Genomic DNA, 11,138 nt, shown 5'->3' on the forward strand with positions numbered 1-11,138 from the left:
GATGGTTTTATGCTTAGGTTTTTAATATTTCACATCACGACGTCGACTATAGTAAAGGGTTAGCAACATGAGATTCTAATCTAGATTCTTAAATTAAGTTGTAGAAACTATGTAGACTAACAACACATACAGATGCATATTACCATAGCTTATACACTCTTCCTCAATAACCTCTCTTACTCTTTCTATTTTTGTAACGATTTCCTTTATATTGCTTTCTATAATTGTAAAGATCGCCTATGATTCCCTCTTGTAAGAATTCTATATGTACAAGATGATACAATCAACATTGGCACATAATTCAAATCCAAAACTTTCTTTATCAATATATGACATTTTATAGAGAAATCTACAAACAGAAAGTACTAACCATTTATATACATAGGTATCCCAAGCTATAATAGAACATCACCACCATTATTCTTCTTCATATACAAGATTTCTATTATTTTTTCGACACATATCCAACAATTTTCAATGCCAAGCCATCAACACATCTCCAGTACTCAAACCACAATTTTTTTTTCAGAGCCAACACCAAGAAAAGACCCCAAAATCCAACCCCATAACCCAAAACAACCACCCCATAAAACAACCACTTCAATCTCCCATCCTCTTTGTCTCCTTCTTTCTTGATGGCTTTTGTATCAGGATTATCATCACAACTCTTTCTTGTGGGGAGTCCACACAACAATTCATTACCAATGAAAGCTAATCCATCCCAACTCAACGTATCAAAATGAGATCCTGTTGGAATTCTTCCACTCAAATTGTTATAAGACAAATTCAAAGTCGTAAGAAAGTCGATCGAAGTCAAACTTTGTGGAATCACACCAACCAAATGGTTGAAACTGAGATCCAATGATTCTAATCCAACCATCCCTCCAACACTAGTAGGGATTGAACTCGAGAAAAAATTATGCGACAAATTAAGCATGTAAAGTCCCTTCAGTAGACCAATTTCTTGTGGGATATTTCCCGAAAGAATATTACACGATAAATCGATTCCACTGAAGTCGCTAAATACCAACACGAGCTGTTGAGTGAACCCTTTTGTCACTATTTCTAATTGCACCCCTAAAAACTCTAATGATGTCTGACAACCGAGTAAGGTTCTGGTCTTGGGTCGGCTCATTAGCGTCTCCAAATTGCTGATGTTATGAGGAATGTGACCTGAGAGATTGTTATTAGACAAGTCTAGGAATTGGAGTTTACGAAGATATGTAATCTCTTTTGGGATTGATTCATTGAATGAGTTTGAAGATAACACCAGAATTTGAAGATTTTGGAGGTCGCCAAGGAAAGCAGGAATCCTTCCATGAAAATTGTTGTTTCCTAAGTTCAAAACCTGCAAGTCATGAAGTTGTCGAATGAAACTAGGAAATGGGCCTACCAAATTGTTGTCCTGCAATTGTAGTGTTTTGAGATTTTTGTCCCATTCAAGTTCGTTCGGGACTTGTCCTGTGAGATAGTTTCCTTCAAGGCTGAGAGAAATAAGAGAATAGCAATGCTTAAGGCTAGAAGGTATTGGCCCGGAAAGTTGGTTGTGTGAGAGATTAAGACTTGCCATAACATAGCCTGGTGAACATATAGAGTTTGGAATTGGACCGGAAAGTTCATTTCCTGACAAGGAAACAAACCTTGCCTTAGCCAATCTTTTTCCTACTTCACTTGAGATTCTACCAGAGAATTTATTTAATGAAAGATCAAATTCTTCAACATTCCCAGGTGGAAGAGGAAGAGGGCCTTGAAGGTTGTTATTCTCCAAACCTAGTTTTGTGGTTAAAAAAGTGCTGCTGAGATGAAGAAAATGCGGTACAACTCCGTGGAGTTTGTTTCCCGATAGATCTAAGAAAGAGAGGTTCGGGAGTTTAAAGAGACAAGAAGGGATAAGTCCTGTTAGGTTGTTAGCAGGCAACTCTAAGCTAGAAAGCAGGGTCAGATCACAAATGAAAGTAGGGATAGATCCATTCAAAATGCACGATTTTAGTTTTAGCCTCTTTGGTTGAAAGTTAGATGGAAAAGGGTATTTAAATGACTCTACATTTACCCCACACAAGCCAAGTACTATACTACTTGGGTTGGACTTTTGGAACAAAGAGACCAATGACACAGTTCCTTCCATAGAGTTTTTAGCAAGATTAAATGTTCGAAGGTTTGAAAGGTTGCCAATGCAACTAGGTATTTTTCCACTAATTTTGTTACCTCCCAAGTGAAGGTGTTGAAGAGATGAAATCTCGCAAATAGATTCCGGGATGGGTCCTTCTAAACTGTTTTCACCAATGCTTAAGAGTTTGAGATTATCAGGACTGGAGGTTGAGAAAGGGAGGTAACCTGTTATGTTGTTGTTACCGAGGTCTAGATATTGTAAATTTGACAGATTTGAAATCGATGTAGGTATGGATCCTTGAATCCCACAATATGATCCATCAAAGTAGACCAATTTTGAGATATTGGAAAGTGAAGGAGGGATTGATCCGACAACATTAATTGATGAGATAGAGAACGTTTGGAGATTAGGCCATGAGAGGGCAAGCTTCCCAGTGAGATCCATGATGAGATTGGGATTGGCATCCACAGAAAGTTGTTGTAGTTGAGGAAGGTAAGGAATTGAACCTCGTAAATGACAGCTTACGAGGTGAAGGGTGGAAAGAGAAGTGAAATTAGCTAGTTGAATCGGGATTTGTGTGTGGATGAAATTGAAATCCATTAGGAGAGAGTTTAGACTTGAGAGATTCTGGAATTCAAAAATTGGAATTGGACTAGAAATACCACAATCAGAGAGAACAAGAACCCTTAGATCAGAAAGGAAAAATATCGACTCTGCCCAATTCTTACTTGAAGATGCCATAGATAGATCGACACCTGTCAAACTGAGCTCCCTGAGATTGACCAACCCTCTCAACCAACTCAAATCTGTTGAACAAGTGTAACTACTGCTAAAGTAAGAATATGGGTAGTAGAAGGATTCTTTCATGGTCGAGATATTCCAGGCATATGATGAGTGGTCATGAATTATGAAAGAGCAAGAGATATCGAGGTATTGAAGGGAAGAAAGGTTGGCAAATTGTGTTGTAATAGAGCCTGAAAACTTTGAATTGGAGAGGTTAAGATAAGAGAGATGTTTGAGATTAGCAATCTGAAGAGGGATTTTGGAGAATTGGAAATTATTGAAACTTAAATCGAGATACTTGAGATGAGTAAGGGTGAAAAGAGAGGGAGAAATTGTACCATTAATTGCAGTGGATCCCGAGGAAGTGGGGATGAGTTCTGAATTGAAGTTATGCATGAAATTCTCCGGCGTAGGATTTGGAAGGTCGACACTGACGACATGGAAGGATTCAGAACAATGAATTCCATGCCAATTGCAACAGTTTTTTCCTACCCAAGAGGATAAACGACCAGAAGGATCGGTGAGAAAGGATTTGAAGTTCAAGAGAGCGATTCTTTCATCTTTGTGGCACCCATGACTAACGGAGTCGGAGAGTTGAGACAGGAGGAAGACAAGAAGAGGAAGAAGAAGAAGTGGATGTAATTCCATGGCTGTGAAATTGTTTGCTTCAGAGTACTGCTACTTTTATAGCGGTGAAAACTTGGTAGTTAATTAGTTAAAAAGTTTTTAATTATCAGAAATGCCCTTGCAAGCCATAGGTCAAGCGGTAGAGAAGTGTCTTTCTTTGGTCGATGGGGACTACATTTAAAACTTGGTCCACCATGATAATTTAGTCAAGTCAACTGATGACTTTAGTGACTCAATTTGTCTTTTTTTTTTTCTTTACCTCAGATGTCTCTCACATACTTTAACTTTATCAAGTTGCAATATTTTGTAATTTAGATAACTAACAGAGATAGTAAAAAACAGAGATATATTAATGGTATTAGCAACACAAAACCAATTTTAGTTTTTTTCAAATTTATTTTCATACTTATATTCAATTTTTCAAAAAAAAAAAAAAATTTAATAAAAGGATTTTGTTAACTTAAGGCCTTAGGACACGTGTTAAAGTGCAATAAATACACCTTGAAAATAAGTACTTGAGGGTATTTTGATAAAAAAAAGATTTTATAAAGGGTATTTTTGATAGAAAATCCAAATTTTCAAAATGTATTTATTACACTTTAACATATATATGCCCTTAACAAGAACTTTAATAAAAGAGTTGTGGCCTAAAAGTGTATTGTAACCCTACATGCTTTTCATCCAGATATTCTTAATAAAAAAACTATTTTTAATTCTGACTTGGACATCTTAGGCCTGACCGGTCAATATGCTATTATTGAGTTTGTACACCAAGTTACTTGAAAAAGAGAGTTACTATTGGCACCCCAATTAAAAATAGAGGAAATAAGTGAATGGTTGATAATAAGTAAAGGTTGGGCTGCCAACAAAAATTCTCCTTTATTTTGTGTGTGTGTGTGTTAGATTTTTTTTTTTTTTTTTTTGGGTTAACTAGGATTTTATATGATCTTTGTCATAATTATAAGCAAGTAAAATTGTTTGAACGAGATTATAATGTGAGACAAACCTTGCTAATGTTGGAAGAGTGTTTTAATCTTTTATTGGGGTGTGATAAATAATTATTAAATTGGGAGTGTCAAATAGCAGATCTCTTAGAAAACTGCTTAAGTTGAGATGATTGGGGGCCAAGTTTCGAGCTGACTAGGAGTGTTTTAGAACTAGGGTTACCAACATGATTATTGTAGGGGTTGGTAAAATCTAGAGTGCTGTGTATTTCAAGGATTTCCTCCAAAAATTTATCGTTCTTTATTGGTTGCACTCAATCAAACGCAATCACCACAATCACAATTCAAAGATTACATTCCGAGATGCCAAAAAGTCAATCCACCGACTCCAGCAAGTATTTTTTCCCCCAAATACTCTCTCTTCTTTGAAAATGAGAGCTCTCAAGATTTGACAAATATCACATTATTTGACATTATTTGTTGTTTCATTCAAACTTAAATCTTTATGTTAATTTGTAGTTTCAATGCAAAATAAGTAAATAAATAAATAAAGAATAATGCTAAAGCAATGAAAAGCGGCTATGGTTCTGCACACTTTCACATCACGATGAGCAATATGAGGTACAATCTTGAGGTCACTCCAACACAACTCATAAATAAATAAAAATATAATGTCCTCTCTTTTATTCAATTTTTTCTCGCATGTTGTGCATGGTAACAAAGTTTGGATTCTGTAATTATTCGGCAAGGACTCAATTCAATTAATTTAGAGAAAAACATAAAAAATTTGTGAATAAAGCACAATTATTATTATTATTTTTTTTGAGATTATAGGAATGATGTTTTTTTGGGTTTTTTTTTCCAAAACCTATCATCTCCAACCTCTCTAAATACTCAGAATCTTATTCTTGAGATTTGAATGTTGATGAAAATAATATTTTAGAGTCAAAGGTTCTTGAAGATGAAGTAATAAAATAATACAAAATTTTAAACAAAAATGTTTGAACTAGTGTTAAAATGTTTGTAATGTTGAGATTTTAATTTAAGCCAAACCTTGTAATGTTTGAAAAGTGTGTTTTTAATTGGGGTATGATAAATAATTTAAGGAATTGGGGTGTCAATAGTAACTTTAAAAAATTACATATTTTTCACCTTGTTCCAATACCTTTAAAATGGACGGTAACAAACTCCAAATTAAAATTAAAATCCATGGCGGAAAATAAATTTACTTACATTTTTTATTTATTTGTTAAAATTTTGTGCTCTATATCCCATGATATTAGATAATGTCTTAGGATGGACATTTTTAGGAGGTTTGATTGAAACTTTCCTTACTTGCTAGGGAAAGTGTTTTTGTTTGATCGATGGGGACTTGCAGGCCAATTAAGTCAACTTGATGACTTTTTCTTTGACTTTAGTGTGTCAATTTGTCTTTTTTATCCCCTTCTTTTGATGAGCATGTGAAGACTAGGTTTAACCTCAGGTACCTTATGAAGTTTGAATAATTTGTATTTTAGATGAACAAGATAATAGTGTCAACCCGTATAACACGATTATTAAATGGGTCCGATTTGGGTTAGGGCATCCACCCACTTCACTCGTTTTGACATGTTTAGTTATTTGTCATTAACGAGTGGTTTTAAATATATCAACAATTAATTAAAAATCTTTTAAATTACCTATTTTTTTGTTATAAAACTTGATTTATGTTTTGTGATGTTTAATTTATATTTGTAGATATTGGTTTATGGTTGTGTGACTTTATTTTTAGTAATGATATTTTATTTTTGGTGGTGGAAATGAAATTATTTTTTCAAAAAAGATTATAATTTTATTAAACAGGCTATATATGAGTTGGGTCATGTATACTTATTTATAAATGGGGTTGGTTTGGATTTAAATTTTTGACACGATTACCAAACGGATTGGGTTTGGATTTGGCAAATTTTCATAATATCTTTACCTAAACATGAACATGACCCGACCCATTGCCACCCCCACTAGGTGATTTTTAGTGAGTCGATTTGTCCTTTTCCCCTTGGTAAACATGTGAAGTCCATGTTTAACCTCAGTTACCTCTCGGTAAACACGCTAAATAGTACATTGGCTGATGCGGTAAATGCACATAACAATTGATATTTTTCCTTGTGTAGCTCGAAGGAAAAGATAGGTGGTTCTGTGCACTTGCTACGTTAGTTGCGTACTAACCGTGTAGGTTTTAGCATGTCATTTTATCATTAGTCTTATTTTTTTTCCTTGTGGTTGTTGGTGTGTCATTGACTTCAACCATCTAAGAATAATTAATTATTGAAGGTATCCTGTAAAATTGACGGCATCCTAGACTCCAAAAGTCGATTCATGGTTGCTTGCAAGTATTTCTTCCACAAATGCTTTCTCCATCTTTGAAAATGGGAGTTCTTAAGATTGACAAATATCATTTTAAATGACCTTCCTTGAAGTTTCATTCATGTGTAATTCATTGTGTTCCGTCTTTTCTTTTTAACCTCAACTTATCTATAGAAAAAAACATAATGGCCCTCACAATTTTTTCCCTCCTTTTGTGTCCCCCTTGACAAGGTTATGTGATTAAACGCTAAAATTCTTCATTAAGAATTGTTTATTAGGTAAACAAATATTTGGTAGACCAAGCTATATTAACAAATATTTTGCTTGCATTATTAAGTTTTCCTTACGGAATTTTAAATGAGGAATCCGTGTTCCAAGAGTGGAAAAATTTAGTGTTTAATAGTCTTGTTTTAAAATTCAAATTTTACATAATAGAAGTTTATTATCTTATTCAAAGGTACATTATGCAATACCAAACATGCATAAGGAACACCATGCATGCCAAATATATGGGTTTGTGGTGTCATTTACAGTGCTGTTTAGTGTGCCTCCGGCCACAGTTCAGGTGCAGCTAGTAAGACTATAACAATGAAAATCAAAACAACAAAAAAGTGATTAACAAGAAGCAGCATGCAAACATAGAAACAGAGAGTACCAGCCATCTACACCGACAATATTTCTATTATTATTATTTTTTTTTTGGACATATATCCAACTATTTTCAACACCAAATTACCAACACATCTCCAATTCTTAGACGACCATTTTTATTTTTGAGCCAACACCAAAAAAGACCCCAAAATCCCCATAACCCAAAACAACCATTTCCCATCCCGTTCTCTTCATCGTCCTCTTCTTTGTAAGCTTTTGTATGAGAATCACCATCACAACTCTTCCTTGTGGGGAATCTAGACAATAATTCATTACCAATGAAAGTTAACCCATCCAAACTTTAAGTATGAAAATGGATTCCTCTTTGAATCCTTCCACCCAATTGTTATGAGACGAACTCAAAGATGTAAGAAAATCGATGAAAGTCAATTTTCTTGGGATCACACTAATCAAATGGTTGAAACTTAGATCCAATGATTCTAATCCCACCATGTCTCACACACTTGTAGCGATCGAGAAAAAAAAATTATGTGATTGATTGAGCATGTAAAGCTCCTTTAGTAGACCAATTTCTTCAAGGATGTTTCCCAAGAGAGCATTGCATGAGAAATCGACCCCACTAAGGTCGTTAAATACCAACTAGAGCAGTTGAGTGATCTCTTTCGTTACCATTCAAAATTGCACCCCTGAAAACTTGAATGAGGTCTCATAACCAAGCAAGATTTTAGTCTTGGGTTGACTCCTTAACCTCTCCAAATTGCTTATGTTATGAGGAATGTGACTCAAGAGTTTGTTGCTAGGCAAATTTAAGTATTGGATTTTATGAAGAAAAGTAATCTCTTTTGGGATTGATTCATTGAAAAAATTCGAAGACAACACCAAAAAATGAAGATTTTGAAGCTTGCCTACAAAAGTGGGAATCCTTTCATGATTCAAAACCTGCAAATCATGAAGTAGTGGAATGCACACTGCTATAAAAATGAGTTTTATGATTTTTAATTAAAAGTGTATGAATGCTATTAATTAAAAATGCCATAGATTGTGGACCTCTGCCAACAATAGCATTTTATTTGTGAGAATTCTATTAAATGTTGAAAATAAATAACGTTCGGGTGGTAGAACCCCATGTATTTAACGGGGTTTTCATTTTAAACACTATCAGCTACCCTACGACTCCAAACATAACTGTGGACATGGGATTTTCAATATTTTGGAAACATCCCTCCACTTTGGGGTGTTTTGGAGTCGCCACCATTCATTTTCGGAAAGGGGTGTGAATGGTCACCCGAAATTATTTTTCTTTGAAAAACATGGCATTTTGACATGTTGATGACTTTCGTACAGATAGGGTATATGGTCCAACCTTGATTCAAGGTAAGGGGGTCCATTTATGGAGTAGGGAAGGTGTTAGGCACCCTACTCCACCCACATAATGTGGTAACCTCGGATTCGATTTTTTTTAATAAAAAAAGAAAAGAAAAATAAAAAAAAGTTGATGTGTCTCCTCAAGTGTGAAGGGCTTTGATGTTGATTTAATCCATTGATGGCATTCTTATTGAAAAAAGGACTTAAATCATTGTGATGTGTGTGAAAGTATAGGGAAAGGGGTGAGTAGAGGAGGGGAGTTGAGGGGGGTGTTTCTTTTGCCAAACCCACCTTGATCTTGGGTTGATCTTCAAAGGATAAGTCCTTGCCTTGATCTTGACTTGCTTGAGAGTGTAGAGACTTGAGTTGAGTTGGAAATCCTAGAGAGTTGAGAGTGAAGTGTTGAGTATGGTAAGGTGAGTTGAGGATTGAGAGTAGTAAGGTGAGTTGAGGGAGAATTGTTGAGAGATTGATTCTTTTCTTTTGTTAGTTTTTTTGAGAGTCTTTTGTTGGATTTTTCATTATCTCTTGAGAGTTGAGAATGGAGGGATTTTTATAGAGGTTGGAGAGGTATTTTAAGGGTATAATAGGGTGAGGAATTGGAATAAGTGATAATGGCATGGGTTTGAAAGAAGAGGGGTATGAAATTTGAGATGAAAATAAGGGTAATTTTGTAATGGGGGAAATGGGTTGTGTTTTAACCCAAATGGTTTGGATCTTACCCAAATCCATTTGGGTAGAGTGTTTGGTGGGGTGAGATGAGTGATGGTTGATGGGAGGAATGGGGGGTGTAAGGGAGTTGTTTGGAGAATGAGTATTGAGATGGTTGAAGAGGTAAGGTGTTGGATTTGGGGGGATGGGTGGAGTAAGAGGTTGATTGGTTAGATTTTGGGAGAGTTGAAGGGATGGTGACATGTGGCAAATGGAGAGATGAAGAGATTAGTTGATTGGTGATGGTGGTTGGATGATTAGAGAGAAGAGTATGGGGTTGATGATGGGAGGTATGGGTTGAGGTGATTTTGTGGGAGTATTTTAAGGAAAAGTGATGGATGGATATGGGTTGTGATGTGGGTGGTTGATAGTGTTAGAGAATTGGGAATATGTTAGGGTATGTAGGGTATGGATTGTGATGTTGGTGGTTGATGATGAGAGGATGGGGAATAGGTTAGGTTAAGGTAGGGTTATGGGTTGAGTTGATTTTTGGAGAGAAGTGATGGAGTTGGTTGATTAGATGAGAGAGGTGGAAGGGTGTGATGACATGTGTCATTTTTTGGGTTTGAATTGGTGATTGGTTTGATGTGATGATGATGGGTTGGATTGGGTTTGGGTAGTGAATTGGGCTTAGGTTATGAGTTGGGCTTAGATTGGGTTGGGTTAATATTGGATTGGTTTTATGTTGGATTGGGTTTGGGTGTGGGCTTGGATAGGGAATTGAATAGTAATGAGGGTGGATTTGGGTTTAACAAGAGTGATTGGGCTTGGGTAGAATAATATTGGGTTGAATTTAAGGATGTAGGAGAGTGGTGAGGTGTGCGGGTCCATAGGCCACGTGAGTGGCCTCGGACATTTATTAATTGAAAATGCATTGGGTTTTTGTAGGTTTGGACTTTGGGGTCCGTTCCAATTTTTTTGATTTTTGGGGTATTCTACGTCGAGGGCCTGCTTAAATTCGGGTGTCTACAATAACAAAGGAAACAAAAATAGGAACGAATTTGTGCGAAAGTCTCCATCACTCACGAACATCTAAAGGTCTTTCCCCTCTCATGAACCCTAATCTCCCACTTTGTTCGATGGTTTTGCAGAAGACTCGACGGATCTTTTCTTTCTCTGTTCAATTTCAAACCCTAATTTTGTCTCTCTGTTTGATTTGGATTCCTTCGACGAAAACATGATATTTCTATGTTAGATCTCCAGAAATGACAATTTTACTGGAGATTTGATTGCTTCTAGTCTAGTTTAATCCCACTTTGATTGATTCTCAAAGAAGGAGTTAAACCTAAATCACGTGGGAGGTGGTTTTGCAATCTACAAATTTATAGAGAATTACAGGTTCAATTGACTTGGATTGGTTGTTTTAGTGGACAAAATAGATAGATAGAGAATTATGACTATCAAAGATTGGAATTCATTTTCTAAAGAAAGTATTCCTCTTGTCCCTCTTCATCTTCCTAATTTCTTTGTAATTTTTTGATTTTTTCTTTGAAAGAAAGAATTCTTATAGAAGTGAGATCTCAAGAGTGTTTTTCTTTCATCTTTGTTCTTTAAATTTCTTTGTAACTCCATTGAAAAGGAATTGAATTGTAACATAAACTCTTCTCATTCTCTTTTATACCATGTTGTCTTTATTTTAC

The 11,138-nt window shown here is 35.5% G+C and overlaps 1 protein-coding gene across 1 annotated transcript; it reads right to left on the minus strand.

Annotated features, from left to right (window-relative positions):
• Nucleotides 1-300: 300 nt before the first annotated feature.
• Nucleotides 301-3,575, minus strand: LOC147397568 (uncharacterized). Its single transcript, XM_086449341.1, has one exon. The coding sequence runs from the start codon at nt 3,539-3,541 to the stop codon at nt 446-448; it is 3,096 nt and encodes a 1,031-aa protein (XP_086305467.1). The 5' UTR covers nt 3,542-3,575; the 3' UTR covers nt 301-445.
• Between the last annotated feature and the right edge of the window lie 7,563 nt (nt 3,576-11,138).

This window comes from Akebia trifoliata, chromosome 8, assembly GCF_017979445.1.
Source record: "Akebia trifoliata isolate Shusen 1 chromosome 8, ASM1797944v1, whole genome shotgun sequence".
NCBI classification, from domain to species: Eukaryota; Viridiplantae; Streptophyta; class Magnoliopsida; order Ranunculales; family Lardizabalaceae; genus Akebia; species Akebia trifoliata.

Coding starts and splice junctions, on each gene's coding strand:
- LOC147397568 (XM_086449341.1), bottom strand. CDS start 3,541: ATGGAATTACATCCACTTCTTCTTCTTCCTCTTCTTGTCTTCCTCCTG.